We start from the raw sequence: 27,790 nt of genomic DNA, 5'->3' as shown, positions 1-27,790 counted from the left end.
TCAGGTGGCCAGAGTATTGGAGCTTCAGCTTCAGCATCAGTCCTCCCAATGAATATTTAGGACTGATATTCTGAATATCAGACTCCTGGGAAAATAGTCCCTTATTCTTATAGAGGCTCCCAGATGCTGTGTGATTGCTTTTCTTTAAATAAGCTGTTGAAAATATTCTTAAAAATGACTTATTTACATCTGTGAAATGTTTATGTGGAAGCACATTCCAGTTTACTTGGTTCAGAAAAAATCATTACATAGGAACAAAGTTGTTTTTCCCCCTAAAAACACGTTTATTGAGATACAGTTCACATACCGTATAATCCACCCACTTAAATGATAGATTCAGTGGTTTTTAGTGTATGGTTTTGAATATATCCACGGGTATACGCAGCCATCACCACAATCAATTTTAGAACATTTCCTCACCTCAAAAGGAAACCCAGGCCCTTCAGACCCCTCTACCTCGCCCTAGGCACCCACTCTGTAGGTTTCCTGTTCCGGACGTTGCGTGTGAATGGGGTCATAGTATGTGGTCTTTTGTGCTGGCTTCTTTCATGAAGCATGTTTTTAAGGTTCGTCCGTGTTGTAGCATGTGTCAGGACTTCATTCCTTTTTAAAAATTATGGTAAAACATACATGGCATTGTTGTGCGGTCATTCAGTCGTGTGTGGCTCTCTACACCCCATGGAGTGCAGCACACCTGGCTTCCCATTGTTTCACCATCTCCGGGAGTTTGCTCAGACTTACGTCCGTTGAGTCAGTGATGCCATCCAGCCATCTTGTCGTCTGTCGTCCCCTCATAACATTTACCGTTTTAGCCATTTTTATGTGTACAGTTCAGTGGCATTAAGTCAGTCAGTTGTTGTTCCGCCGTCGCCACCAGTCATCCCATGAATGTTTTCATCTTCCTAAACTGAACCTTTGTGCCCATTAAACACGAACTCCTCATCCCAGCCTGTGACCCCTCTTTGAAATGCATTTGTTGTTCAGTTGCTAAGTCTGGTCCGACTCTTTTGCTGCCCTGTGAACTGTAGGCTCCTCTGCCCATGGGATTCTCTAGGCAAGAATGCTGGAGTGGGTTGCCATTTCTTCTTCAGGGAATCTTCCCAACCCAGAGATTGAACCCGTGACTCCTGCCGCTCCCTCCAGATCTGTTTCAGCTATGTTTTGTGTTTCCTGAAAGGTGGTATGTCCTGTTGATGTCTAGCCCTGCTGACTCCTTGAATTTACCCCCGTGAGACCTATGTTCAGGCATCTGACCTCTGGAACTGCAAGACAATGAATGTGTGTTGTTTAAAGCCACTAAGTCTGTGGTCATATGTGACCACAGGAACAGTCATTTGTCTTACGCAAGACTTCTGCAGACTTGTTCTGACATCGTGCTCCTGTGACCCACGGGGGTGCTCAGACCTGCTGTGTGTCTGATGCGGCATGTGGCACCCTCCAGGTTTGTCTCCCGTCTCGCTCAGCATCAGAGTTAAACCCAGGGACTCTGGAGCCCGACACCTGCCTTCCCTCCTGGCTTGGCCACCTCCTTGCTTTGCACCTCCATTTCCTCCTGTGTGCGATGGAGGCAGGCCAGGTCCACCCTGAGATTGTCGGGAGGTTGAGATGGTCCCGCCGTATCAGATACTCGGAGCGTCTCAGTCCCCGGGCTCCGTGACCCTGCCTCCTGCAGTGACTGTGTGAGGTGCTGCTCTTTGACCAAGCAGTGGATTTTTGCGAGTCAGAGAGCTTTAGTGCTGTGCCCAAGGTCTCACAGTGAGTGCAGAAGTGGGGTTTGAATCCCTGGCTCCCTGACTCTGAAGCCTGTGGTTTTCTCTTAAATGATGCCCTCCCTCAGGAGAAAGGGCCTGTCTCTGGGGGAGCTTTCAGCCTCATTAGAGAGCCGGGCTAACCCGCCAGCCTGGTGAGGAGAGTGTAGGATGGCCGGTTACGCCGCGCAGCAGGGAGGAGACCAGCTGAGGGAGAGTGCCGCGGGCCTTGCCGTTTTCAGAAGGTGTCTGCTGAGCGCCTTCCCTTGGGGGCCGTGGGCCTGGAGAGCTGAAGCTAGACATGACCCCTGCCTTCAGGGAGCTAGCAGGAAGATACAGAAGCTTCCTGAGGACGCTGGGCTTCAGCCTGGTTTTAAATAGTCGGTAGTTAGAGTAGCAGAGAAGAATGAGGAGTTTTGACTGGAAGAGCAGGAGTCAGTGGGTGAGGCGGCGAGTGGTATCAGTTAGTACTGAGCTTAGCTGCTTATGACAGAGGACCCCAGAGTCACAGTAGCTTAAACCACCTAGAAATCCGCTTCCTTCGTGCATTGAAGAGGCCTGGGAGTAGCCAGGCCGAGCCAGTGCAGCAGTGCCCCTGGATCAGTGGGGATGCGCACCCCTCGTGGCTGATGGCTGCGCCGTTCCTGGGATGTAGCCCTTAACCTCATGATCTAAGACGCCGCCGCAGCTCTGGCCACGTGTGCTAGTCAGGATCCTGGCAAGAAAATGGAAACGACACTGGGTATTTCAGCAGACCTAGAGAATTAGGAAATTGGGTGAACAGGCGGAGAACCAGAAAAGCAAAACGGGCACAAGTGAGTACGATAAGGGCACTAAGTGTGCAGGGGCAGCCTCCCAGGGCTGGGGAAGCGAGGGAGGAGGGACAAGATCCTGGAAGCTGAGAGGAGGGGCCCGGCTCTGTGGGTCCACCTCTGAGGGCACTGCTAAGCTGTGCCGGGGCCCTGACCTCTGGGCTGGCACCCTGAGGCGGGACCATGAGGCTGGTGGCACTGCCCAAAGAGGTGAGGACAGGAGCAGGCGGGTTGGCACCACAGCACATGGGCGGGTCTGCCTGCTGCCAGAACCCGGTGACACGGGAGCCGCTGCTCACAGAGGGGTGTCCCCGAAGACACCAGCGTCATCGCAGAATCGACCTGGGAGTTGGTGTACACTGTGGGATGGACGGGGGCGGGGCCCAGCGTGTAAGCGGGTCCGTTGCTGGTTTCAGGCCCGCCCTTTACGCTCTATGTGCTGGCACTTGGTCACACAGGCCTGGACGGCTGTAGAGGCGGCTGCTAAGTACAGTCCTGATGTGAGGCAGGCTGCCCCCTGGGCACAGCCCAGCTCCTCTAATGCAGGGAGGGTGGAGAACGTCCGCCCTGGGAGCAGAACTGGGCACGAGTCTGTGCCACCGTTAGTGCAGAGCGTTAACACCTCCAGATAAAAAGTTCTCCCAGTTATCTCTCTTTGGCACACAAACTGAACTCTCTCTCTTGGACTGGTTCTTGGCGGTGCCTCTCACCGTGTGCCATGAGCCCTGTCTGGGCGTGTGACGGCTCCGTTGTGGTTTGTATTTTAGCCTCCCTTGGGGAGCGTAGTTTCACTGGACTGCTGGTGGATAGAGTAGGGAGAGAGGCATCAGGCTCTGGAGACGGGGCTGCTGTTCTAGAAAGCCGTGCTCCAACTGGCTCATAACTTTGTCTCCAGAAGTTGCACAGGCACAGCATTGCCGTGTGGCACAGCTGCATCTGACGGGCAGGTGCCGGTCAGGGTTTGCTGAGCCTCTGGTTTAGACACTGTCCTGCGGTTTTGCAGTCTCTCTTATAGTTTTATGTCTGCTTTCTGCCCTGGAGCGGAAGTTTCTCGAGGTAGGACCAGAGCCTGTTTCAGTTTTGTGTTATCTGAGCTTCTAGCATCGCGCTTCGCCTAGGTGGTAGCTCTTCCCGATCTATTGACTAGACTCTGACGCCTGCTGTAGTTGAGACGCCTTGGGCCCTGAGTTCCGAACTGCTTCGGTAGTCACGTGAAAGGTTTTGGGTGTTGAGGTCTCCCCTTTCCTCTGAGAGCTCCAATAATTCTTAATGTTGCAAATTGTTTGAAACGGCTGTTAGTCAAATCTGGTTGAGAAGGGGTGGATCTTGCAACTTCAAGTGGAAAGCCCTGGGGGGATGGTTTAGGTATTGCTCCAAGATTTTAACTCAGCAGTGATGGGAACAGGATGGGAATTTGGGGTCACAGATGAACATGGACTGGAAGGGATACATCTGAGATACCCCCACCCCCAGTTCCCATGGCTGAGGAGGGTCTCTTTGCCCCTTGTCCCTCTCTGAGGCAGATGCTACATGCAATTAAAAGCCATTCTAATGAGGTAGATGAACCTGCAGCCTATTATACAGAGTGAAGTAAGTCAGGAAGAGAAAGACAAATACTGTATATTAACGCATATATATGGAATTTAGAAAGATGGTACTGATGGTCCTACATGCAGGGCATCGAAGGAGACACAGCAGTAAATAACAGACTTTTGGCTTCAGTGGGAGAAGGTGAGGGTGGGATGATAATAGCATTGAAACTTATATGTTACCATATATAAAATAGATGACCGGTGCAAGTTTGATGCATGAAGCAGGGCGCCTAAAGCCGGTGCTCTGGAACAGTCTAGAGGGATGGGGTGGGGTTCCAAATGCGGTGGGGTGGGCGGGCACAGGTATACCTATGGCCAGTTCATGCCAATGATTGTCAAAAGCTAGCACAATGTTACAAAGTAATTATCCTCTAATTAAGATAAATTAAAAACAAAACGCTTCCCTCCGTGGCTGTCCTTGAGGACCGATGGGGAGTTTGCGTGTGGAATTGATCTAAGAGCTGTGGAGCTCATCTGTGTTGCCGGTTCCCTGAGGGACGGAATGGAGACTCAGGTGAGGGCAGGTATCTTGGGCGGGAGCCGACTTCTCGCCCAGTTACCCCAGAAGAGTGACGTGGCTTGCCCTCAGGTCCCGCTCCTTACGCTCTTCTTGTTTCCAGCAGAGGTGGCCTCAGCAACATGCTGTTCCAGTGCTCCTTGCCCGACACCCTGGCCACCGTCGGAGACGAGCCTCGGAAGGTGCTCCTGCGGCTGTACGGGGCTATCCTGAAGATGGTGAGTCCCTCGGCTGCTCGGGGCGGGGAGCCTGGCCGCAGTTCTCATCCTCTTGGCCTGATTACCTGGGAGGAGATTTAAGACGTGTTAGTGGTGGTGTGGTAACTATTTAAAGACACTGCTTTTATTGTAATCGGGCTGCACCCCTGGGTTTTTTCTTTATTATTCCAAGTGAGTTCTGTCTTACTATTTGTTAGCAAACTAGTACAAGTACCACTTTTACGTCCAGAAAAAGTACATGTTGGTCAAATCTGTAATAGGGCTTTGATGACGCCTAGATTTTCCCCACAGTGAAATTTTCAGCTCAGACTTAGGTTGTAAGGTTCCAACGTGGGGAAGGTATGGTTTGTTTAGCATCGTCCGAAAGGGGCTACAGGATAACCCCAGTGCAAAGGAGCAAGCTCAGTGAAGCTGAATTTAGTAAGTACCTCCTTTTGAGATTTCTTTTAAAACTTTGAGTTTGTTAGATTCTTAATCTTTCTGAATTTTTATATGACTTAAATAATTGAATCTAACTTTCAGTTAAAGCGCCTTATTTGTTGAATTGTCTTAACCAATTATATCCCAAATGTCTGGATTAAAAAAAAACAAACCTATACATGAATTTATCATTTTACTGAACACACATATAAATGTGTGTATATTGCAACGGCAGGATTTTTATACCCATTTAAATCTCCCTTGGAAGGGCCTGTTTTGATCCTCGTGAAATGGAAAGTTCGTTTTCTCACTTAGTTTTTTTTTTTTCTAAGACTAGTCTCTCTCAGGTGAAGTCACTCAGTCGTGTCCGACTCTTTGCGACCCCGTGGACTGTAGCCTACCAGGCTCCTCTGTCCAGGGGATTCTCCAGGCAAGAATACTAGAGTGGGTTGCCATTTCCTTCTCCAGGGGATCTTCCCGACCCAGGATCGAACCCAGGTCTCCTGCATTGGAGGCAAATGCTTTACCCTCTGAGCCACCAGGGAAGCCTCAGCTCAGTCTAAAAAGCAGGTCATGTCCATTCTCTGTGATGATCGATCATATGTTTAGAAATAATAAAGTTGGCGTTCTGAGTGTTAACTCACTTAAAAAATTGTCATGATGTGACCAGACCTTCCCACTGGGTAGCTTCCCCTTAGAGGGTGAGGGTCTGAGGTTGGAAACAAGCCCGCACGTCTGAGGAAACCTGAGCTGCCGTGGAGTTGGGTTCTCACACCTGGCCCTGCCCGCTGACCCTGCGGTTCAGTTTTTTTATTTAATCAAGTTGCAGTCTCAGAGAAGTTCCTGAAATACTCAGTTTACGTCCTTTTGGGTCTTTTAATGAAATCAACTTTCAGCCGTTTTTCCTCCTAAGGACTCTCTGTAACGGTGAAGTCCCATTTTGGCTCATTTGTTTTGTATGCTTTCATTTAAGCAACACTTTTAAAATACCTTAATAGCCACCTCCTGGAATCGCAGGCAGTAAGACTAGTATTTACTCTGATTCCTGAGGCTGCTGTTTTAACTTAAATAGGAGCGTGTTCAGCATGCCCTGTGTGCTCCCCCTGGGCCAGACGGGGTCCCAGGGCCCTGTCCAGAGGGGATGAGATGCTGATCCGTGCGGTCCAGGATGCCGGTCACCAGCCACCTGTGGCCATTAGGCACGCTTGAAATGTGGCAAGGGCAGCCATGGAATGGCGTTTTACATTTTATTTAATTTTAATTCATTTAAACAGACAGTCCCATGTAGCTGGTGGCTGCTGTGTTGGTCAGCACCGCTCTAGAGCGTGCCGTGTTAAGGATGGGCAACTTAGAGAAAGCCAGCTGCAACATAGCCCATGCACCCCGAAATTTTCTTTTCCCCAAATAAAGATTCACCATCTGTAGTTAATATTCTGTCTTTTTTGAAATTTTAGCAGTCTAGAAATATTACTTTATAGTACTTAAGTGCAATAGACATGTCTGGAAATAGAATTTTACAGAATTCTCTGTCCCTATTTATTTTTAAAGGGAAAGAAAGATTATTGGGTAACTCAATAGAAAAATAGAGAATAATGGACGCCACTTAAAATGAATTTAACTTTTTACTGAGCTAATGGATCAGAGCATGTTCTACACACAGTGTTAACGGGGGAGGTGGGGGCAGCACTCTGCATTTAGCTTCTCAATTCTATTTTTACTAGGCTGTCAGTTTCCATTCCTAAAACTGCATCTGCTGAGGAGGCGCAGAAGCCATGCTTGGAAGCACACGGGTAGAGAGGGAAACAGGTTGCTCACGAGATGGGCACTGAGCAAACGTCGGGCGGCCTCACAGTTGACTCAGTAGACAACAGACTTGCTTTTGTTAGAAAAAAAGCTGTTCCTTTGCTTTCTAGATGGGCTCAATGTTTTCACATAATTACTCAAGTTCAAGTACACTTTTGATTGAGGCCCTAGTTCAAGTACACTTTTTTGGTTGAAGTATGAGCTTAGTAAAAACTGTGAAACCTGCAGCCTCAAGTATTTTTGGTTACCACGTTCTTCTGGGTTTGGCAGGGGCCCTTGCTGCCAGCTAAGAGTTTCAGACGTTAATGGCCCTTGTCAACTGCTGGCCATTGGACACTTGGGCAGCATGAGGAAGGGGAGAAATTCAGGATCCCTGAGCAGGGACTTCTGTTTAAGAGGGAGGAGGAGTTGAGGAGTCAGGGGTGGAGACTCAGCGGCCAGTAAGACTCGATCCAAGCGCAGCGCCCTGTGCTTTAAAAGCTGGGCTTTCACGGCGTGCGGCCAGGATTCTACCACAAATGTGAGTCCCTCCTCTTCTCATATTTTCAAGTCAGGTTTTAAAATGTCTATTACTTATTTTGTTTTTGGGTCATATTGCTGATCAACTCTTTACAATGAATCTGGCCTCTAATGGGAGGAGGGGTATCTATAGTCTACAGGTTATATTCCCATCGTAACCAAAAAAATGGCCAGAATTGATAGTAAATTGTCAGGATTTGCATTCGTTAAGAGATGTGGCTGATCAAATATGGAACCCAAATAATAAGTCACATTACTTTCATGAATGCATGGATTAAAGACAAAAATATACAACACATACGCCATGCTTGCCTTATTTTTCGCTCTGCCTTAGAGGAAAGCACACACACGTCCCTATACATGTATGTGCACTTGTGGTATTTCCTGCACTGGCCATATGAATGCAGTTCTCACATCCTTCAAGGTAGGTTAGAATAAGCTCCTTCCTTGAAACACGACAAATCATGACAGCATGTGGTGATCAGCTTATGTAATATTTTCTCAATGTTTAGCTGTTTGGTTTAATAACATGAGAGCCTGGTTGAGTTTCACACATCCCTTCTTTCCTTTTCTCCTCCTCGTTTTCAGCTCTGGGACTTTTTAGCTCTGTGAGAATCGAATATTCAATAGTACTTTTAAAATTTGCATTTACAATCATTCACAAGTAACTTGGTTTAAAATAATAAGATGCTTCTTGGCTTTCTCATTCTTCATCTTGGTATTGTGAGATGTCTGACCTTGTTTTCATAGCAGCCCTGAGATGCTCTGTGGTGCAGCTCACCACGGGCTAAACAATAGACAGCCAAGGTGAAGCTTCCTGGCGGGTTTAAGAGACGACAGTTCTGTCCCCACACAGCTGTCTCTGCCAGCCCCCATTTCTCCACGAGATGAATCAGAAGCAGACTTCCCAGCTGAACCCTCCTGGAGGTTCTATTCAGGATTCGTGTTAATTTTAGGGGCACATGAAAAGTCCTGCATTGGACAAGAGGAAAATGGGCCCTTTTGAGAATGAAACAAGATCAGACACACACAGCTTGAAAAACTGCCACACCACACAATATTGTTTGTAGGAGATTATTAAACATAAAAATATTGGTCTGATCTTCAAACAGTGTACGTCAGTAGCATTTAGTGCCTATTTCCCATGGGCCAGCTCTAACTTTAATGAAAAGGAGGTTATCCTCCTTAGCTGGAAACTGACGATGAAAACTGAAATTAACCATGAAATCGACTGTAACTAAAGCAGGCAGGACTGCTGAGTAGAAGCCTTGAGAAGCCCTGGTTGAATCTTTGCTATTGTGGGAAGAGGTATAATTGCTAGAAGAGAGCTTGAACTGATGACGTCAGCTGCCAATGTAACGTGATTTTTTTCCTTTCTGGTTTCTGGGAAGGAACATGCGCTCTGCACCGTCCAGCAGCAGCCTTTTCCCAGAAGCGAGTTTGGCTGATTACAAATAACCAGTTTGCTTATTTATCATGAATTGTGGAAGACACAAATGTCAGTACGTATTGTTCCTTCAGTGTGACCTGTGCCAGTGGGCGGAAGTCTCAGGAGGCTTTGTCCTCGCCTCTGTCAGAACAGTGACTGTGTGGAGCCGGTCCCTTCTCTGCATGAATGGAGAGATTCCGCCTGGCCTTTCCCAACGGCCTCACAGGCCTGAACGTTTGTAACACACCCTAGATCTTTCGAGTGTTGTCTGGGGAACTTTTGTTTTTGTTCTCTGAGTAATAGAAGGCTAATATTAGTGCTTGTTGGAGTACTAACCGTAATAAAATGAAAGGCATCAAGGCACAACGCAGATATATCTCGGGGACTCAAAAAGCACCGTCTGGGGCACAGTCTTTTTTGAATCCAGAAAACCAAAAGTCACCGTCCCTGTCTTCTCTTAACCCCAGCTTAATTGAAAATTCAGGCATGATAAAGTCCGGAGCAGCCCACAGGTAGTCAGCAGTAAACTGCTGGCTCCCTGAGAAGCCGCCTGCTAGCAGCACTTGGCTCTGGAGCCGAGATGGGGTGGCTGCCCTGCTTCACACAGAGCCCAGCTCGGTCCCCAGTGGCTGGGCACACGTTCCCGCCAGATGAGCAAGGCGCGTTGAATTTTTTTTCTCATTGTATTAGGTCATTGTAACCTAATTTACTCTACTTTAAAAACTCCCCATCTATGTTGAGCATGATATATCTATTGTAAAGCAGTCAAAACCTTCCTCCTGGAAGTGAAGCATTTTTCTAGTATTGCGTGTTCCCATTTGGTCTCACCCAGCCTTTCTCCCATGAATCCTCTCCAAAGGCAGTTGCCAAATTACCCCCTACCCTGGTACCACCTTCCATACCTGCTTTGGTGCCTTCTTTTGATAACGAAATAAACCACAGGCTACTGTGTCTAATTTTGACATATGCAAAGTGTCTTTTGTCTTGCTGGTCTTAAATGTTTGGGGTTTCTAGCATGAAGCCAGGGCAGATGCCTGGCCCCCGGAACGCTGGTGTGGCTGCAGCCCGCCCTCTCGGGAGGGAGCGTCTTTGTGCTGGGCGGCGTGAAGGGCGCGGGGTGATGTACGACTTGAGCTGTATGTGCATGTGTTCTCTGCTGCAGGCTTGTCCATGCGATCGTGCCTGGAGCACTCTGGTTTCCAGGTGACAGACACGATTCACGGTATAGTATGAGTCCTCTGAAGTTGGAGCATTCTCTACGGCTTTAATTTCTTTCTTTTAGTTCTTGGTTTCAAGAAATGTTTTTTTAAAAAAACAAAGTTGTAATGCTTTTGTTAAGTAGCACCAGCTACAGTTTGTGCTTGCTTAAAAAGCTACAGTAATTAAGATTTCAGAATGTTATGTACTGAATATATCACTTTGGGGTGGTTGGTTTTTTTTTCAGTCCCAGGTAAATCAGATCCCTTTCTTCTGTTTCCTCAGTAGAAAATGACAAACATTTAGTAACTTTAGACGTTTATGGGCCTCAGCTTGAAAATTCATGTCCAGTATTCAGCTGCTGCTTCTCTCACGCCATTTTCGGCCTTCAGGAAATGCCACATACATATTGATGTTGTGGTTGGAGTTGGACACTCCCTTCTCTGCCCTTATCACGTAGGGTCCTTCTCCCCAGCCCCATGCACAGGATCTGTCCCTGGAAACATGCTGCCTGCCAGTCAACCTTGGGGCTGGCAGGAACCCGAAGCCGTCAGAGTCCTGGGGCGGCAGGCCACCTGGGATTAGACCTCAGTTTTGAGAAAGTCACCTTTAGAAAGCCACCTTCTTTACCTGGCCTTGCACTCACCTGTCTTCCTCCTAGTTTAGGTCTGCCTGGAGCCTTTTAGAAGTTCCAGTCTCCTCTCGATATTCGTCACATCATCTGGTTTTGCAGAGTTCAGCGGAATCAGACTGTCTTAGATTGGTCCTTGAGTAGATGGAACACACTCTAGAGACTCCAGTGAAATGTTAGAAATCATTGTCTGTTTCAATTCTCCCTACCCCTATGTGTTCACTAAATAATCACACGAGCTATACTTTAGATCATTGCATTGTCACCTCACAATTTAATGTGTTCTGTAATATATTTTCAGGACATGGCAGAAGAAGCCGTAAGAGCGATAAATACAGAATGTTTTCAGAAGGTTAGGGTCCATGATATTGAGGAGAAAACATCCTGCAAAAGGTTACTGAAGAGCCACATTCCTGCCGTGCATTCCTGCCACCTTGGTTAACAGGGACGGCAACAGGTGTAGCCCCCACATTGAGAACCTCTTCTCTCATCTTAGTCATCTTCAGAACCACAGGCAGTACAGTCAGGAAGCCCATGGCCCTCCAGGACCTGACAAGCCTCGTAGTGACTGAATACTCAGGGTGGTGCAGCCATCCTGTGACTCAGGGTGAACCCTGGTGGCCCAGAGTCCCTCGGGGCTCAGTTCAGCAGGAGACCCTCTGCTGGAGAGGGAGAGGGTTTTCCCAGACCAAACCTTAGATGCCCTAGAAGCTGAGTCTAGCTAACATTTGGCTTATTCTTTCTTAGTTACTCATTGATGGATCCCAAAGCTCTTTTATTAAAAGGCTGCAGCCAACTTAATCTTTTGTTTTATAAGAGCCTTTAAAAGAGACAGTAGCTGAATGATGCTTGCCCTTATTGTGCGTAGATTCCCATTTGTATCTTTTTATCTCTGTAGCCACCATCATATTTAACATGGTACACCTTCCTCCTGACATTATCTGTAATTGATGATTTGATTTTAAACAGCATTTCCAACTTAGTATACTAGTGAGGACGTGTCACTCTTCTTTCTCAGTTGGTTCATCACTTTTCCCCAACCTACCCACAAGCAGCTAATGCAATAGTGGGTCTTTAAATGCACTGTGAAGATAAATGTTTCAGGTTTTATACATGATATTGAAGTAGCTGTATGCCGCTCTCATTTATTTACACACACAGCCACACATACACAGACCAGGGAAAATCCAGATGCTGCTTTTGTTTCATCCAGCAAATGTGGCTTTATTAAAGTAGTTTAATCATTAAACTAGTTCCCTCATCATTATCAGAATCTTTTATTAACAACTGCCCGAGCAATGAGAGTTTATTTGGCTTAAACAAATGTAAAGAAATAACCCTTTTATATTGTGGAATATTAGGTAACTTACTTTCTTCATAGTCTTTAAAGTAAGAAATCCTTTAAATGTGATTTTGTCAGAAAAGTAACATTTGAAACCTTGTACCAAATATATTTACTGTAGAAATAGCATGCCTGTAAATCCTTTCTAAGTATAGGCATATGTAAAGTGAAAAGTCAGAGTCCTATTTGGTCTCATCTTATTACCTAGCCAATAGTGTACAGGCTTTTAGGAACTTAGGTTTTAAATTTAGAGGTGCTTGGCCAACCAAAAATCTGTTTCAGCTTTTAAATTCTTCCATGACTTTAAAACAAAATATAAACCACACCCCCTTTTTTATTACTACGACTTTAGCCTGTTTCCTACAGCAGAGCTGTTGAATACTTGGATTATAATGAATACTTATAGATTCTCTTGAAAACCAAACTAGGAAGAAAAGAACAAGAAAGATGGCAGGAAACCAGTGACAGTGTATTTTTATTATTATTGGATATCTTCTCTCTTTGTAGCATACAGTCACTTATTTGAGTATACAATTCAGGAGTCTTTAGTTTATTCCTAGCATTGGGCGTCTTCTGTAGCATATCTGGTACATTCTGACTTCTAAGGTCTTTAAGTTTCAGTGTTTATTTTAAAAAACATTTTATTATGGAGAATTTCAGATGCATATAGAAGTAGACCAGAAGAGCGTAGCGAAACCCAGGTGCCCAATATTCGTCTGTGTCTCTGACCAGCTTTCTTTCGTCTTTACCCTTATTTGTTTTTTAGGGTTCTTCCAGATTTCATAGTATTTCTTCCATGCAGGTTTCATGTACTCATGTAAGCTGATTTTAAAAATACATGACCACAGTAGTGTTGAAAATGAAAATTTTAAAACAATTATTTAATATTAAATAATGTTAGTGTTCAAATTTCTAATAAATGTTAAAACTTACCTTTATTTTATAACTTATTGAAAGCTAATTTTTATTAATGTACAAGCTAGTTGGTGAAGAACTCAGAGTCATGTTAAATATTTCTATATTGTATTTTAATATCTGCTTTGAATAAGCCTGTGCCTCTGATAAAATCCCAGAGATCCCAAGTTAAGTCTTACCTCCTCTCTCCCTGGACAGAAAGGCCCCTTTCTCGGTGGCTCTCTCTGCGGGCGGCTGCTTCCCTCACCTTTCTGTGAATATTCAGCCTGCTTGGTTTTTGATTTCCTGCCCTTCTTACCTGCAGGATCGAGGGGCCCTGAACATTCTGTACTGAGGAAACAGAACAGAGGGCTGGGTGTGGCGCAGGTCCATCTGGCCTTCCTGATGGTGCTCTGACGGGAGGAGCAACGATGCACTGGGGGCAGAATGGAGTGGGCAGGGCGGGGAAGTTATTTGTAGAACTTATTTCTACCTAATGACGCTACTTTGTTTAAAAGAAATGGCCTTGGGAACTAAGGCAATTGGTAAGTCAGGTGAGGTGACTTGCTGTTATTGAGAGCACCATTAGGCAAGGGAGAGGGACTTGTGTTGGCTCAATAACCCCTTAACTGTATCTCCCTAAGAAGATACAGTTCAAGTAATAACAGCATAGAAATAACCACGGTTGTCTAGAAGTGTGTACAGGTCAAATCCCGTTACTGCAGACTTCAGTGGGGTCTCCAAATTCCTTATTTGTCTCTTCTGATGAAGTATCAATATGCAGAATATCAGATCATAGAACTTGTTCTGTTCTTAGTGTCCTTTGGGGGAAAAAAGCACAAGAAGTTAATCTTTGGGGGGCACTGCAGCCCACCGGGCATCCTACCTAGTGCCGTAGCCCGTCTCCCCACTTCTGGAGTCACAGACCTGGGTCTGGACTCACCAGGCTCGTTCGCCCTTGGTCGCTCCTTGAGCTTCCTGGCGAAGGAGTATTTATTTAGTCCTGCCATCCACAAAGTATCGTGAGCACCAGGATTTGTTGGGAAAGACCAACAATAAAGAAAAGGTGGAGTCCCTGTCCATTAGGAATTTGTGGGCCACTGGGGAGAGGGGACCGCTGGAGTGTAGGGCTAAGGCCATGGGGTGATCAGAAAGGTGTTTTGCAGTTAGGGAAGGAGTGACCGTACCTAATACTCCTCCCTAGGGTGTGTCCCGCCCCGCGTCAAGCCATCAGCAAGAGTCAAAAACTGTCTCTGTAGTATTTTCATTTTGTAGTTTTCATTGTAACGGGATTTAACCGGTAACATCTTTCCATCAGAGAAATGCAGATTACACAGAAGAAAATAGCATATATCCCCCATTTGTACTTTCTGTACTTTGTACAAAATGTACTTCACTGAGTGCTAAAAATGTTACCAAGTATGTATAAGTGCGAGTCTTTTGCAGATAACTTCATATGAACATTATTTTGTTTACTTTTTATATTGAGTAAACTGGAACATGTACTATTTATACAGAACATACATTAAAATGTCTGTGGGTTATTATTTCCGTGTTGATGGATGGGAGTGGTTGCTCTGTATGGCTAGGTGTTTTGAATGGTGCTAGAGTAGCTGGTGGTGCTTAACGTGGCATTTTTTTTTTCCTGTCCACACTTTCTACCCTTGGTACAGGTATTTTTGATAAAGCTGTGGAATGGAAAGGTATGTTTTTCATGGGATGTTCAAGAATCTTTTACCTTAAATTTCTGTAAGAGCTTACTTTCTGGGCCTCCGTGTCTGACTTAAGCAGACTTAGTTTAATAAATTAAACAAATAACGTTTTTCTAGGGGCAATATTTGAGTATAAAATTTGACAGGACACATAAGTTTCTCACTTGCTTTCCCCTGTCTCCCTATTAAACACCGTGTGAAGGTTTTTAAAGCACTTGGGGTGGGGGTTGCTTTTAAGAGCTCAGATCTGCCGTGAGGGGCCGATGTGGGCAGACAGTGGCTTGTGGAAGGTCAGAGTCCCGAGTGTGTCGCTGACAGACTCCTGGTTACCGCTAACTTGCAATTTCATTGAGGAAAGGGGTGTAGAAGTCTTTCTCAATACGTTAACAAATGAAGTAAGTTTAGGGCGTGTATTAAATTGGCTCGGGCCTCTCTTGGGTGGAGAGACTCCACACTGAGCTAGTAGCTGCCCGACCAGCAGGCCTCCTGCCTGCCCGGGGCACCCTCATCCACCCAGTGCTGACCTCGGCGGCCCCGGGCCTTGTGCCCCTTATGGGACAGTGTCTTCCTGGGCTGGCACTGCCTCGAAAGACCCACCTGGCTAAACTGGTGAGCCGGCCCAGCGCCCACGGGAAAGCTCCCTCCGATGACTTTCCTCCAACGATGAAATTGTAAAAAGGTACCAGGGTGGTGGTGAGGTGGCGGCTGTGTGTACCCACAGCACCTCCCTTTTCTCGTAAGGCAGCGAGGTGCTTCCTCAGGTGTTGGTCCGAGTGTGGGACTCTGGTGGTGCGTTTAGACTGTGCAAGAAACCCTTGTTTAAAGATCTGTGATGTCTTGTACACCCTGACTGTTCTGATGGTTGCTGAGTGAGTGCTTGCTCAGCGTTCCCGATTTCACCGGAAGTGTTTGCTTTTTCTCGTTCGTAGCAGTCCTGTAATAAAGAGGGATCCGAACAAGCTCAGAAAGACAGTGAATTTCAAGTAAGTAATTCAGCCCGCCCTGCGTCCGGTGTGAGGTGTGAGCTGGTGGTGGGCAGGGCAGCGCTGGGTGGACAAGGGCCCCTGTGCTGTCAGGAAGCGGGCACAGGGTCTCTGGGCCTTGACCCCCTTCGGCTGTGCCCCTTCCTGTCCGAGTCCTGGTTGTGTCCCAGAGGAGGGGCTCTGGGTACTGGGCACCACCTCAGGAAGAGGTGGCGAACAGCCCATGTTCCCGGCTCCTGCCGAGGGTGTAGGGAGGGCTGTAGGGAGCTGAACAGCACTTGGGCTGCGAGGAGACGGCGGCTTGGGTGGCCGGCATGCGTGATGTTCCGACGTGGAGGCAGCCTGGCGTCCGTGCTGCTCAGGGGCTGCCGTCCCCAGGCAGGTGGGAGTGTTTTTCCCTCTGCACCGCAGGTGGACCCTGTACCGTCTGAGCCACCAGGGAAGCCCTCTCGGTGTGGTGCCCGGGTCCAGAGGCTGCTTCTGAACTGCGAGGTCTCACTCTCAGCAGTGCGTATGCTCAGAGGAGCTTCAGGTCAAGAGCGCCTGGCCCTGAGACTCTGAGGCAGGGTGTCTGCAGGGAGTGGCTGCTGTGGAGCCCACTCTCCCAGAGTGCGGAGGTGTGTGTGCGGTGTGCACGCCCACACACGCTGCAGATGAAAGAAATAGCTGCACACAGTGAATAAACTGGTTTTGTTCATTGTACGCTTACTTGTGGCATGCAGGATCTTTAGTTATGGCATGTGGAATCTAGTTCCCTAACCAGAGATCAAACCTGGGCCCTCTGCATTGGGAGTGTAGTCATAGCCACTGGACCACCAGGGAAATCCCTCTCTTATTGTCTCTTATTGTAAAAAAAAGTGGTTTAAAACTCAATATTCAAAAAACAAAGATCATGGCATCCAATCCCATTACTTTATGGCAAATAGATGGGGGGAAAAGTGGCAAGTGTCAGATTTCATTTTCTTGGGCTCCAAAATCACTGCGGACGGTGACTGCAGCCATGAAATTAAAAGGCGCTTGTTCTTTGGAAGAAAAGCTATGACCAACCTAGACAGTGTATTAAAATGCAGAGACATCACTTTGCCAACAAAGGTCCGTCTAGTCAAGCTATGGTTTTTCCAGTAGTTGTATATGAATGTGAGAGTTGGACCATGAAGAAGGCTGAGCACCAAAGAATTGATGCTCTTGAACTGTGGTGTTGGAGAAGACTCTTGAGAGTCCATTGGACAGTAAGGAGATCAAACCAGTCAGTCCTAAAGGAAATCAGTCCTGAATAGTCATTGGAAGGACTGATGCTGAAGCTGAAGCTCCAGTCCTTTGGCCACTTGATGCGAGGGGCCAACTCATTGGAAAAAGACCCTGATGCTGGGAAAGATTGAGGGCAGGAGAAGAAGGGGAAGACAGAGGATGAGATGGTTGGATGGCATCACTGACTCAATGGACATGTGTTTGAGCAAACTCCAGGAGACAGCGAAGGACAGGGAAGCCTGTTGTGCTGCAGTCTATGGGGTCACAGAGTCGGACACAACTTAGCGATTGAACAGCAGCAGCAATACTAATTACTAAAATTATCAAGAAACGGGAATTTAAGAGAGCTGAGATTATAATGGAATAAAAGTATTGACGTTCTTTCTCGAGTTTCCATGCATCTTCCTCCTGGGCCGAGCTCCAAAGACCACGGTCTGGAGGGTCTGGACTCTGTGCTCTCAGGGGAGGCCCTGACTCAGCCACTGTCGGGGGGAGGTAGCTGATGTTCTGTCTTTCGTCTCCCGGGCCTTTGTGTACAGACTTCTGTCTGTACTGGGACTGAAACTGTTGGGTTACTAGGATCTCCAAGACGCTGAACCTAAGTTGTTTCCCCTTCACTTCCTAGCAGCCGAGGGGCCAGGACTCAGGGGCACCAAGCAAAGGCCCTTCCTTTACTCCATCCCTTCCTTGTTTTCCTTCTGGGCTCGTCCTCCTATTGTCTTTTTATTTTTCCCCAATATTTATTTCTTTGGCTGCACCGGGTCTTACTGGGGGCACACAGGATCTTTAGTTGTGACATGTGGGATCTAGTTCCCTGACCAGGGATTAAACCTGGGCCCTCTGCATGAGGAATGTAGGGTCTTAGCCACTGGACCACCAGGGAAGTCCCTCTCTTCTTGTCTTAAGTACTAGGCCTGACCACTTGTCCCTCCCCACTCTTCCGAGACCACATGATCCAAACCTGGTCCTTTGTTTCTCCTGGAGACCAGGGATCTGCGGCTCCTCCAGCCCATGGAGCCAACCCCAGCTGCTCCCTGTCTCCCGGGGTGTCTAACCAGGTCCAGGACTGAGCCCACATTCTCTTTCAGTCCGTCCTTCCTGGCAGGCCGGAAGCAGGAAGCCTCCTCCGTCACTCCTCCCCTCCCGCTGTGTCCCACCCACAAGTCCGTTGGTTGTGTTCCTTTGGACCGGACCTTGGATCTGTAAGCTTCTCTCTACCCGGCCTGTGAGCCTGGCTAGTCCAGACTGCCCCAGCTCCCCTCAGGGCTCCCACTGCGACTCTTGCTGCCCACAGACCATTCCCTTCGTCATCACCAGAGCCATCTTTTTGAACTGCTTATCTGATCGTGTCGGCCTCTTGCTGACAGTCCTTTGGTGATTGCTTTCTCTCCTGATCCAAGTTAGGTGAGCTCTATCCTACCAGGTCCCAGCAGCCTGACCCCACGGAGCCTCCTGGCCAGATTTCCACTAGGGGCCAGTCGGTGCTGTTTGTTTATGATCCCCTTGGGTCAGAAGGTAGGCAGCCGGTGGTCACAACAGGGAAGGTGGTTGGTCTTTGGGCCTCTTTGAATGGCTGGTCTTTGTCTCTTCTCCAAACCAGCAGGAGCCCTGACTCCATTTCCGCTTAGGGGGCCCGCGAGTCACTGGTGGGCTCACCTCCCCGGCCTGCAGTGGCTGTGTGTCCCACCTTTCCTTTTCAGACTCCCCCTCACCTAGGAGGTACTGTTGTATCTTCTCAGGAGGGTCATAGTGTTGTTACAATCTGGGTATTATTGCTGGATTTAATTTTTTTCAGGGATAAAGCCACACGGATAAAGTGGAAAGGCAGTCTCACACTTCTCCCACCCCCTGGGGCCCCTGCGGCCTCTTCTGCTCGCTCTGCCCCAGCTGCATTCTAAGCCCTGTCCCCGTGGCTTCCTGAACCACTCTTGGTTTTGTTACCAGTGACTCGTGCGGCCAGATCCAGTGGCTACTTTCCTCTGCCCCCTGTTCACCGGCAAACACCGCTGCCTAGTCCTGACAGCAGGCATCTCCCCTCCCCCCACTGCCCTGTCTCCATCAGCTGTTCTCGGGGTGGGCTGTAAACCTCTGCTGGGGCGTCAGATGTCAGCCTTCCTTTGCTTCCTTAAGTGAACCAGAGTAGAAAATACTAGAAAGCATTGCACAGCTGTGAGCATGTATGGTTTGTTTCGAATGTGTGCGTGTGTGTGTGTGTGCACGCTGGGTTGCCATGTACAGTGTGACAGCGTTGCTGTGAGCACGGGGCATCCTCAGGCTCTGTGCTGCCTCCTCCTCTTGGGCCAGCTCATTTAACGCTGTCCGGATGCTTAGGGCTGTCTGGCCCAGACCCCTGGCAGCCCCGGGGGCCCCTCTGGGCTGGTTCCGTCCTCCGGGCTGGTTCCGTCCTCTTCCTCCTGGGTTCCTCTGCTCCGCGTGTCGGCCCCTCCCAGGGTCCGCGTCTCTACTTGGGGGTGGCCACCGCCCTCACACCCCATCAGGATGCCCTCTGCTCCTTCCCTGCGTGTGCTCCAGCCTGCCGACGGCCCTGCTCAATTCTGGCTGCTTCTGTCCCTGGAAGGCAGGCACTGTCCAGGCAGTGGCCACGTGTGTCTAGTTCTTGTTTCCTTGGGGCTGGAGTATGTAAATGTATATTTCTGAAGCCAGCGTGAATCGTTTCCAGTGGAGGTATTGCCTTCTCTGCTGAGAAAGCAGGACCGGCTGTGGGTGGACAGTCAGAGTCCTGCCCAGGTGATGGGCAGTGGGTTGGGTCACAGCCCCCGCACCCGTGTTTCACTGGGCGTGCTTTCCTTGAAGGTTTGGAGACCTGAGGTTACCTGCTGTCCTTTATGACCTACCCACTTTCGTTCTGGGACTTGGGGTGCTCTTTCATTTTCTTCCTCTCCAAATTCTTCCCTCCGCTTCTCCCTGCTGTGAATAAATATTGACCTATGACATCACAGAAAAACAGAGGTGTTTCTTGTTCACAGTGTGCAAAGCAATGCCAAGGAGAACTGGGACACTCCAAAGTTTCTTTGCTCTTCTCTCTGCCGTCCTGGCGCTGGTTGACTGCTCAGGAGGGTCCTGATGGTGTGGGTTTAGCCCGGGGCAGGGGCACCAGCGACAAGGCTGAAGGCAGCGCCCGCTCTCTACACTACCTGGGAGCCACGAGCAAAGCGCTGAGCTTCCTGAAGTCACAGCGTGGGTTAAATCTGCGTCCAGAACTTTCAGACAAAAAGGGCCATTTCCGATTGGGTGTATGTGTCCCCAGTGCCCTCCAGCTTAGTCACTCTACACAGAAAAAGTTGAAAAACCAAACTTTAATTCTGACAGAATTCCGGCTGCCTAGGACAGAGGATACCCTGATCCTGCTCTTGGAAACAGTTGGGAGTGGGTTGGATCTTTGAGGTGGGAGGTTGAACAGAGGGCAGGGGGCTGCCAGGAGCCACTGCCTGTGGATGGCCTGCTCCGGGCCTGAGCCCAGCACCCCCTTTCCACGATGTGAGCCTCCATTCGCTTGCGGGGTGTCTCTGAGGCTGGACTTGAGGTAAACAGGCCCACGCTGACCGTACTTCCTGCTGACGTTTGCTGTGAGGTCAGATGAGAGAGAGAAAACATTCTGCCAGTTCAGTAGAGCTGTTAGGGATTTGTTGTCATTCTCTAAGGGTTTAAGGAGTAGGACTGGCAGAAGTCCTGTCTACCAGTAGACATCCTACAGAAATCCTGCCTGGTAGAAATCCTCCTCAAATCCATGAACCTGACAGGTCGATGCTGTCTGGATGGTGGTGTCTTCATTTGCTTGGACTGGCGGGAAAAACTACCCAGGGTGGTTGTTCATGGTTCTGGAGGTTGGCGGGCCGGGGTCAGGGCGCCAACACACAGCTGGGCTCTGGTGGCGGTCCTTTCCTGACTTGCAGATGCCGTCTTCTACCTGGGTCCTCACATGGCAGGGAGAGAGAAGTAGGCGGGGAGAGGGTGCAAGCTCTCTGGAGTCCCCTATTAACAAGGATGTTGACCCATTAGGGCTCCGGCCTCGTGGCCTCATCCAAACTCAGCACCTCCCAAAGGCATCTCCAAATGGCATCTCTCTAGGGGTGAGGGCGTGAACCTAGGAATTAGGGGAGGACACAGTTTGGTTCGTCGCAGTCGTATGTACAGAACTGTGAGTTAGTGAGATGGGGCTTCTCAAGGCGGTGATGGCCAGATCGTAGTCATGGGGATCACACGAGGTGGTGGGTGGATTACCCAGTCCCCCAAAGGAAAAGTGGCTGAGTCACCTTTTACCTGAATGTGTGTCCCATATCCTTTGAAAGCAGTTGTTCCTTTTTGTTTTGTTCTCGCCAGCTTCAGAATCATGTCGCTGCCTGGTGGGTTTGTCCTGTGAAGTCTCTCCATCTGTTTTGGTAAAATGAGTATATTTTAAAGAACTGTGTTTTATGTGAGCAGTGTTTCTCTGAGATCCTGTCCCCACAGCCCTTTTCTGAACAAGGGGTGACCTGGTGCCACCCGAGAGTGTTTCCAGACCACACCTGCCGCCCCTCCTGACACATGGATCTGGAAGCTCCACCTGCAGAAGCTCCTTCGGAGAACGAGATGTAGGGCTCCTTCCCACCCGTCCACCCCCACAGATAGAAACTCTTAAGCTGTCGTTTGCTGTTGAAAGGAAGAGGACTTAGGAATGGATTTGAATTGAGAACAAAAGATGGATTTTGAAGGCAGAATGACTCTAGATCCCACTTAGTTATTAGGACTAATGGCAGAATGTAGCAGCGTCTGTGACTTGGTGTTTTCTTTCATTTTCAAACAAACGTTAAATGACAGGATTGGGGGTAAAAGCAGAAATCAGAAAGCGTGACTGCTTTATGCTGGGGTGTCATCCCAGGCATGGCTTCCTGGGCAGAGGGCCCTTTGCCCATTTACTCTCACTGGGTGCTCTCAATCGAAAAGCAAATCAACCTTCACCAGGACGGGTGGAACTGTGTGGCCTTTGATGAGATGCCAAGGGTGAGACTAAATTGAAGTGGTAAACTATTGATACTGTTCTATTTTTGGAACCAGTGACCTAAATTCAACTAGAATTTCGACTCTCATCAATAGAGTGTGATGCTTACCAGCATCCTTGTGTTAGTCATTCAGACGTGTCCAACTCTTTACGACCCCATGGACTAGAGCCTGCCAGGCTACTTAGTCCATGGAATTCTCCAGGCAAGTATACTGGAGTGGGTTACCATTTCTTACTCCAGAGGATCTTCCTAACCCAGGGATTGAACCTGCGTCTCTTGTGTCTCCTACACTGGCAAGGGGGTTCTTTACCACTGAGCCACCTGGGAACCCCTTGCCAGCACGGAGCCTGTGGTTTACCAGTCTGTTTCTTCATGTTTAAAGTGGGAGTGATGAGGATCATAACAAGTGTAGTGCTAATAACAATACCAACAACAGTAGCCACAGTGCCCGATCATAGCATTGCTGTGGGAGTGGGTGGATGGCTCGCACCGAAAGACTGGTGACCCCTGGCACGTGGCTGACCCGGTGACCATCCGGCATGCCACCGTGTGTTTCAGGGCGCTGAGGCCATGGTCCTGGAGAGCGTCATGTTTGCCATTCTCGCCGAGAGGTCGCTGGGGCCGAAGCTCTTTGGCATTTTCCCCCAAGGCCGCCTGGAGCAGTTCATCCCGGTAAGGAGTGCGGGGGTGCTGGTTGGGGCTGGGGGCAGGCCCACAGAGAAGGCGGAGTCTATGTCGTCACCGTAGGAGCCCAGGCACCATGATCTGAAATAGTAAGAGTGGCCTGTGTTACCACAGAAGGAAACAAAAACAGAATTTCTATTGAATTTGCATCAAAACCTCTGTCTTTGCTGCAAAGGTACATGCACCCAGATCGAAACCCACAGGCAGACCTTGTTTAGCTGAGCTCCGCAGATACTGCGTATTTTACGAATTGAAGGTTTGGGGTGGCTGTGCACTGTCAGACAACGGGTAGCGTTTTTGAGCAATAAAGTATTTTTTAATTAAGTCGCTGTGGGGCTCTTCGACATAATGTCATTGCCACTTATGCGCTGTAGTGTAGCGTGAGCATAGCTCTTGTGCGTACTGGCAAGCAAAAACGCTCACGGCTCGCTTTGCTGCGGCGTCAGTGTGGCCGTGATGCTCTGGGACCGACCCCGGTTTCTCCAGGCACAGCTGCTCGCGAAGCCTGGCACTGCATCGGCCTCGGAAGCTGCTTGCCTCGGAGCCAAGCCCGGCCAGCCAGGCCTCATCTCCCTGGCCCTGGCCAGAGAGCCACTGCAGGAAGCGGTCCTGACCACACCGCCAAGTGTCTGCCCCGCAGGGGCGGGGCCGCTGCCTCTCCCCTCATTGTCTCCCGCTGCCCGCTTCACTGTAGAGCCTCCCCTGCCCCCGTGTGCCCGTCAGATTCCTTCACGTTGCCAGGCCTGGCTCAGATCCTGTTTCTGAGAGTCAGGGCTGTGCTCCCGTTCTCACTGTGCTGGCCCGTTGTTAGTGTTGCCCTGACATCTGCCGGTGTACCACGCTTGGAGTCGTGTGTGCGTAGTCCCCACCCGGATCGGCTCGTGCCAGGCTGCCTGAGGACAGGAGTGGGAAACACTTCCGGTGAGCAGCCGCCTTGAGCACCGCGCCTCACGGGCCAGCTGTGCAGGCAGAGGGGCTGAGCTGGTGGCGGAGCTGGATGCGGTCCCGTTGCAAACTGCTGGAGACTCGGCTCGTTGAGCCCGGGGAAGAGGCGCATCTCAGCATGGGGTGGGGTGACCGGAAGGCAAGCCCAGGGGTGCTACGATTGTACGTGGATGTGGACCTTTGCAGGTGGCTACCCCTCCCTGAGCAGTGCTGTCTGTGGGCACAGTGCCCTTTCAGGAGGAGTTGTTCTCTGGATGAGACTGAGATGCCCCCAAAGACACTCTAGGTCTAGGGTCATGTGACCTCACATGTCAAGTTTACCTGGATAAATGCCATCTTTTCACTCCTCTTTTATCTCAGAGCCGACGATTAGACACTGAAGAATTAAGTTTGCCAGATATTTCTGCAGAAATAGCTGAGAAAATGGCCAGATTTCATGGTATGAAAATGCCATTCAATAAGGAACCAAAATGGCTCTTTGGAACAATGGAAAAGTAAGTGGTCAGGTGCTTGCCTCTCGCGTGGCTTCCCCAGGGCTCCTAGAGTCTCCAGAGCAGTTCTTGTTTCCCCTGAGGGTCAGAGGCCTTTCTCAGTCCACTGGCGCACAGGCTGTCTGCTGGTACTTATGGTCTCAAGAATAAATCATTCTAGCATGTAAAAATCAATTCCTGAACCAAGAAAGAAGAGTATTTGCAGAAATGCTCCTGAACAGGCTGGGCGGGCAGAAAATCAACTTCCTAGACTCTGGGGTCAGGGGCCCTGAGGATTCTACGTGGTCCCTTGAGTGGGAGCCCCAAGCTAAGGCCACGGTGAACTCAGCCCTGATCCTCTGCTCCCCTTTCTTCCAAGATACCTGAATCAAGTGCTGAGAATTAGGTTTACCGGGGAGTCCAAAGTGAAGCAGCTGCACAGGTTCCTCAGCTACAACCTGCCTCTGGAGCTAGAAAACCTGAGGTGAGTGTTGGCCTCCGTGTCCTTCCTTGGCGAGTGCATCTGCCCAGACACGTCAGCGCTCTGCGTCACTGCATGTGCTGCCAGTGAACGCTGCAAGCATCGTCTCAGGCCTGGTGTCTTACGTTGGGTTGGTGGGATGAGTTTAAACAGGTTAACTCTGCCATCTCAGTTTTACACGAGCGGCGTCACCTTCCTCTGATCATCCACGAAGGCTTCACGGAGGAAGTAAAACGCCAGAATTCCAGGCCTGGTCAGTGACTAGGGCAGCAGGTTTTTCCTGAAACAAAAAGCAGGAACCCTTGGGACAGGCTGGAGAGCGTCAGCAGATGAGGGGTACAGTTGAGCCCAAGCTTGGGCGGGCGGGAGGGCACAGAGCAGGAAGCTTGACACAGGTTTCTGAGTAGAGACTACAGGGGTATCCCTAGGCTGCGGGGCACACAGGGTTCTAGACTCTCACTCATAGCCGAGTATCGGCATTGCCACCTCTCATTTCTCACGAGTTCCGAGCTATTATGACCAAGACATCCTGCAGGGAGCTTCTCTCTTGTTAGGAGAGAGAGGAGACAAGTAAATAAAATAATGTCAGGTTGTGATGAAAGCTGTGAAGGAAAGCAGAGGTCCAAACAGACCCAACACAGGGCTCTGCTCAGGCTCTGTGGTCAGAGGGCTCCAATGAGGAGGCCCCCACCCGACCCCGGGCAGGGGGGCTGTGCTCAGAGGCCCTGCCAGGGGAGGGAGCTGCAGATCTGAGAAGTAACAGCAGAACCTTCCTCTCTCAGGTCATTGCTTGAATCCACTCCGTCTCCCGTCGTGTTCTGTCACAATGACTGTCAGGAAGGTAAGAAACACTGCCCGTGATGGAGAACCTGGGCCCTGTGTGTCTGCTTAGAAGGTTCCCTCCAGTGCGTGTGATAACCACCAGGGGCCCATGAGGAGGGGGTGAGCTACATGGATTTATGGCCCAGCTGTGCACGCGTATTGTGCAACTATTAAAATAATGAGGTTGAGTTCTGTACAGACCAACAGAAAAATCTTCGGGATACATTTAGCAGGAAGAGCAAGTTTTAGAAAGATGTGTAAGATGATCCCATTTCTGTAAGGAAAATATTCTGAAAAGATCCACTAAACCGAGATCTGGGATCGACAAAGCTATGTATTTGTGCAGTGCTTAACTCCTTTTGGTCAACGTGTGACCTTGTTGATCTGAAGAAGCGTTAAAGAGCAAGATGGCCTCCTCAACCAGCCCAGGGGCCATGGCCTCTGGACCTTGCGTGCACTGTGCTGGCCAGAGCCCCTGCTCTCTCAGCACTGGTTCAGGTGCTTCTAATGACCTTGGGTTTCTCTGCTTTAAAAAACTGCAGGGACTCATCTGGTGGTCCAGTGGCTAAGGCTCCACACTCCTGACGCAGGGGGCCCAGGTTCGGTCTCCTGGTCAGAGAGCCAGAGCCCACATGCTGCAACTAAGACACAATATAGTAAAAAAAATTAATTTATTTTAAATATTAAAATTTTTTTAAAAAATTGCAATGCCAGGTACTGCTTACTGTAACCAAACTTCACTCAACGTCATTTCAAACCGAAACAGTTTCCTTCGAGGCCCCATCTGGCGGGCTTCCCTCCCCGACACTGCCATGGCACCTGGCTTTCCGTGCTGTCCTCACCCTGACCCTCCCAGGACAGCTGGCTGAGGCCCACCCTTGGGCCCTTTCCAGGCTCTTCAGGTTGTTTTTAATTTTGAGAACATCCCCTGGTGAAGACTTGTTATCAATAAGATGTCAGTTTGAGCCAGAATACCTTTTACTAATTAGCTGATGATTGCTAGACAAGTCAGATGAAGCAGGGTGTGGGCAAGGCAGCCTCATGTGTAGGATGCCTTGAGCAGATCAGAACCACTCTTGGCCCAGCTCTTGGAGGACCTGTGTCTTTGGTGACGGAACACGCCCAGAGTAAAGGTCATGTCATCCAAACCCTTTTGCAGGTAACATCTTACTGTTGGATGGCAGGGAGAATTCGGAAAAACAGAAACTCATGCTCATCGACTTTGAGTACAGCAGTTACAACTATAGGTAATGTCAAATGTTTTTATTTCTGTGAACATTTTAATACGTGTATGAAACAGTTGAAGGAGACCTTGGGTCACGGTACCACCCTGAGCTGCAAGTTTCCTCGCTGGGGGCTGGCGCTTTCCGTCCCAGCGGGTGAGATGGGCACCTACCCTGTTCTCAGTCGAGCTAGTGAGGAGCAGCCCCAGGCTCCTCAGAGTCCAGAGCTTGGCCTGACATTGGCTCCTCAGAGCGCTGACCGCAGGAGGGCTCCCGAGCAGTTGCTCTGGACAGTGGGGCCGGGCACCGTGGTCACTGGGGCTGCCCAGCTGGCAGTCCTGTCGCTGACACAGTCGTGTTCTCGGGACCCCTGGGTCTGGGGAGGGCTCGTGGCAGGCCTGCTGCCTCATTGTCTGCCTCTCTCTCTTTTTCAGGGGATTTGACATTGGGAATCATTTCTGTGAATGGATGTATGATTATAATTATGAAAAGTACCCTTTTTTTAGAGCAAACATCCTGAAGTACCCCACCAGGAAGCAACAGGTAGGAGCCTCATGCGTGCACACTTGCTGAGAAGTGAGTGACTCGTACGTACATTGGTTTACCCAGTTAGAGTTGACTACAGCTCCACTTCTAAAGATGCTTGTTTTGGTTAAGCAGGTTCTTTTGCTTTAAAATGTTGTGTCAGACAGTATTGGAATCCAGCCTTTTAAAGTCCCTTTGCCAAAGGTAGCCTGTAGCTAGTCAGAGACAATCACAGCCTCCTTGGTAACTCCTTCCAGTTTTTTCTGCCCTGCCCTCTGGCCTTTGGAGGGTCACTGACTTTCCTCTGTGTTTCACTTTGTGCAGACAGAGGTGGTCTCGGGGCACTGGCTCAGCAGCTGTTGCAGCACCCACAGCCCCCTTTCTTGTCCTGGGTGAGAGGAGTCCAGTGACTAGAGTCAGTCCTGTGGGACTCCTCCCAGGAGGCTCTCTGTTCCATTTGTCAGCCATGGCCCAACCCTTGGGTTGGGGATGAGTAGGGTGCGATGTGGAAGCAAGCAGGCTGGGCAGAGGGGACACCACCCTCGACTCGCCCAGCCTTGCAGGGCTCAGCTGTG

General features: G+C 49.3%; 1 protein-coding gene across 2 annotated transcripts in view; it reads left to right on the top strand.

Annotated features, from left to right (window-relative positions):
- The window catches only part of CHKA (choline kinase alpha), a 57,276-nt gene that overhangs the window by 19,172 nt on the left and 10,314 nt on the right, over nt 1-27,790 (top strand). The window contains exons 2-9 of one of the 2 annotated variants that reach the window (XM_052661846.1): nt 4,776-4,887; nt 15,764-15,817; nt 22,624-22,737; nt 24,055-24,188; nt 24,544-24,648; nt 25,428-25,486; nt 26,627-26,714; nt 27,125-27,233. In XM_052661846.1, the coding sequence (XP_052517806.1) occupies nt 4,776-4,887; nt 15,764-15,817; nt 22,624-22,737; nt 24,055-24,188; nt 24,544-24,648; nt 25,428-25,486; nt 26,627-26,714; nt 27,125-27,233 (775 nt within the window). The remainder of the gene's footprint in view (nt 1-4,775; nt 4,888-15,763; nt 15,818-22,623; nt 22,738-24,054; nt 24,189-24,543; nt 24,649-25,427; nt 25,487-26,626; nt 26,715-27,124; nt 27,234-27,790) is intronic. The other variant, XM_052661847.1, reaches the window with a different exon arrangement.

The sequence above is a fragment of the Budorcas taxicolor genome, chromosome 25 (genome assembly GCF_023091745.1).
Source record: "Budorcas taxicolor isolate Tak-1 chromosome 25, Takin1.1, whole genome shotgun sequence".
Lineage (NCBI taxonomy): Eukaryota > Metazoa > Chordata > Mammalia > Artiodactyla > Bovidae > Budorcas > Budorcas taxicolor.
The sequence above is the reverse complement of the archived record's forward strand: the minus strand, read 5'-3'. Positions and strand labels throughout refer to the sequence as shown.